This window comes from Parasteatoda tepidariorum, chromosome 9 (assembly GCF_982258835.1).
Source record: "Parasteatoda tepidariorum strain Cologne lab strain chromosome 9, Ptep-v5.0, whole genome shotgun sequence".
Taxonomy (NCBI): Eukaryota; Metazoa; Arthropoda; class Arachnida; order Araneae; family Theridiidae; genus Parasteatoda; species Parasteatoda tepidariorum.
In genome coordinates this window covers 30,102,144-30,103,768 of record NC_141763.1, presented here as the reverse complement: position 1 = coordinate 30,103,768, position 1,625 = coordinate 30,102,144, and the positions used below count along the sequence as shown (strand labels likewise).

Below are 1,625 nucleotides of genomic sequence, written 5' to 3'. Positions count from 1 at the left end.
TTAAAATGTTGAGGCAGTATTTAAGACTCAAGAGGAAGAAAAACTTTAATTTATAATTCTAAGAACAAGTTTTTGGTATTAAATATTTTTAGCGGTTTTTTTTCTTATAAATTTCGGTGACAAATACAATTTAGAATAAATGTTTTAAAAAGTATATAGTACAAGAACAGTGAAAAGAGCTGCATTTGGGAAGTTTTTCTTTCCGGTACTATATAAATTTAAAGTTGTGAACAACAATTAATTCTATTATCAAAAAACTTGAACACATCTTGTAGCGATATATAGAAAGGTAATAAAGTTATAACAATACCATTTAGAAATGCATTTCAACAATGGAGGTCAAATAATAAAAATGTTTCGTTTTACAAATCTTAAGATTTCGTGTATTTGCAACAATGAAATTCTCTTATTATTGTAATTTATTCTATCTTGATCATTTGAGCTGTTTGGAGTCAAATAAATTTAGAAAAAGCGTATTTATTTAATATAAGATTTAAAATGTCGAAAGGTGTGAAAAGAACATCAAATGATAAACTCGCTGAACGCATTGAGAAGGCAGTTGAAATATTGCAAAAGGAGAAAAAATATACTAGCCTTGGCCATATTGGATCAGGCTCATTTGGACAAGTGTTCAGAATGATAGAGCCCTTGAACAAATCGGAGCTGGCAGTAAAGATTGTGCCCTACGACATGGTGTCAAAAGCCGAGTCGGAACTGTGGGAAACTCTGAGTCATCCCAACTTAGTTCCCTTGATAGGCGTGCACAAATTGAAGATACAAAAAACTTTTGTCTTCTTGATGCCAGTTTATCCAACCACATTGTTTGACTCCATTCAAGACTTGACTCCATGCAAGGGAGCTTACAATATCTTAAAGTCTTGGCTGAAAGACGTGCTCCAAGGATTGGACTATCTTCATTGTAATGGAGCTTGCCATCTGGATCTTAAACCGGACAATGTTCTCATAACAGATCAAAATTCTGCACTCTTGTGCGATTTTACATTTTTAAGGGATTGTAAAACACCTCTCTATAAGTATGTATTTTTAAAAATGTATTTTTAGTTATTATTTCATAAATGAAAGGCGTTTTATTTATTGAATTTATTAAAATGCGTTTTATTTATTAACCAAAAACAACTTTTTTGTTGCAGACATGATATTGGCTTGCCAAGTATATACCAACCCCCTGAAGTTATCCTGTCTAAAGAGAGAAAACACCTTGATGGCACCAGCATAGATATGTGGGCGTTCGGTTGCCTGTTGATGGAACTACTTAGTTGTTTCACATTAACAAATGCATGTATGGACGGGAGGGAACAAATGTATACTACAGTACTAGCCTTATTAGAGGTATAGCTTTATTTCATAATGAATAGCCCCCCAGCGACCTGATCGTAAGACACAGTTCCCAGTAGATCACTTATGTCGCGAGTGGGTGACCCCTTTGATTAGTCTGCGAAGAGATCGAGGGAGTGCGATATTGGTCCTCGTTAAACTGTTCTACCGTATAAATAGCTCGATTTCGCATTCTACCAAAACGGGAGTCATTCCCTACGTAAAAGATCAAAATTGTGATGTCATGACTTTGGATCATACTTGCACCCTATTTACACGAGGACAGAAAA

General features: G+C 34.6%; 1 protein-coding gene across 1 annotated transcript; it reads left to right on the top strand.

Moving 5' to 3' along the window:
- Positions 1-498: 498 nt before the first annotated feature.
- Positions 499-1,356, top strand: LOC107447140 (cyclin-dependent kinase 7-like). Its single transcript, XM_043049336.2, has 2 exons — positions 499-1,034; positions 1,152-1,356. The coding sequence occupies exons 1-2, from the start codon at positions 499-501 to the stop codon at positions 1,354-1,356; spliced, it is 741 nt and encodes a 246-aa protein (XP_042905270.2).
- The last annotated feature ends 269 nt before the right edge of the window (positions 1,357-1,625 follow it).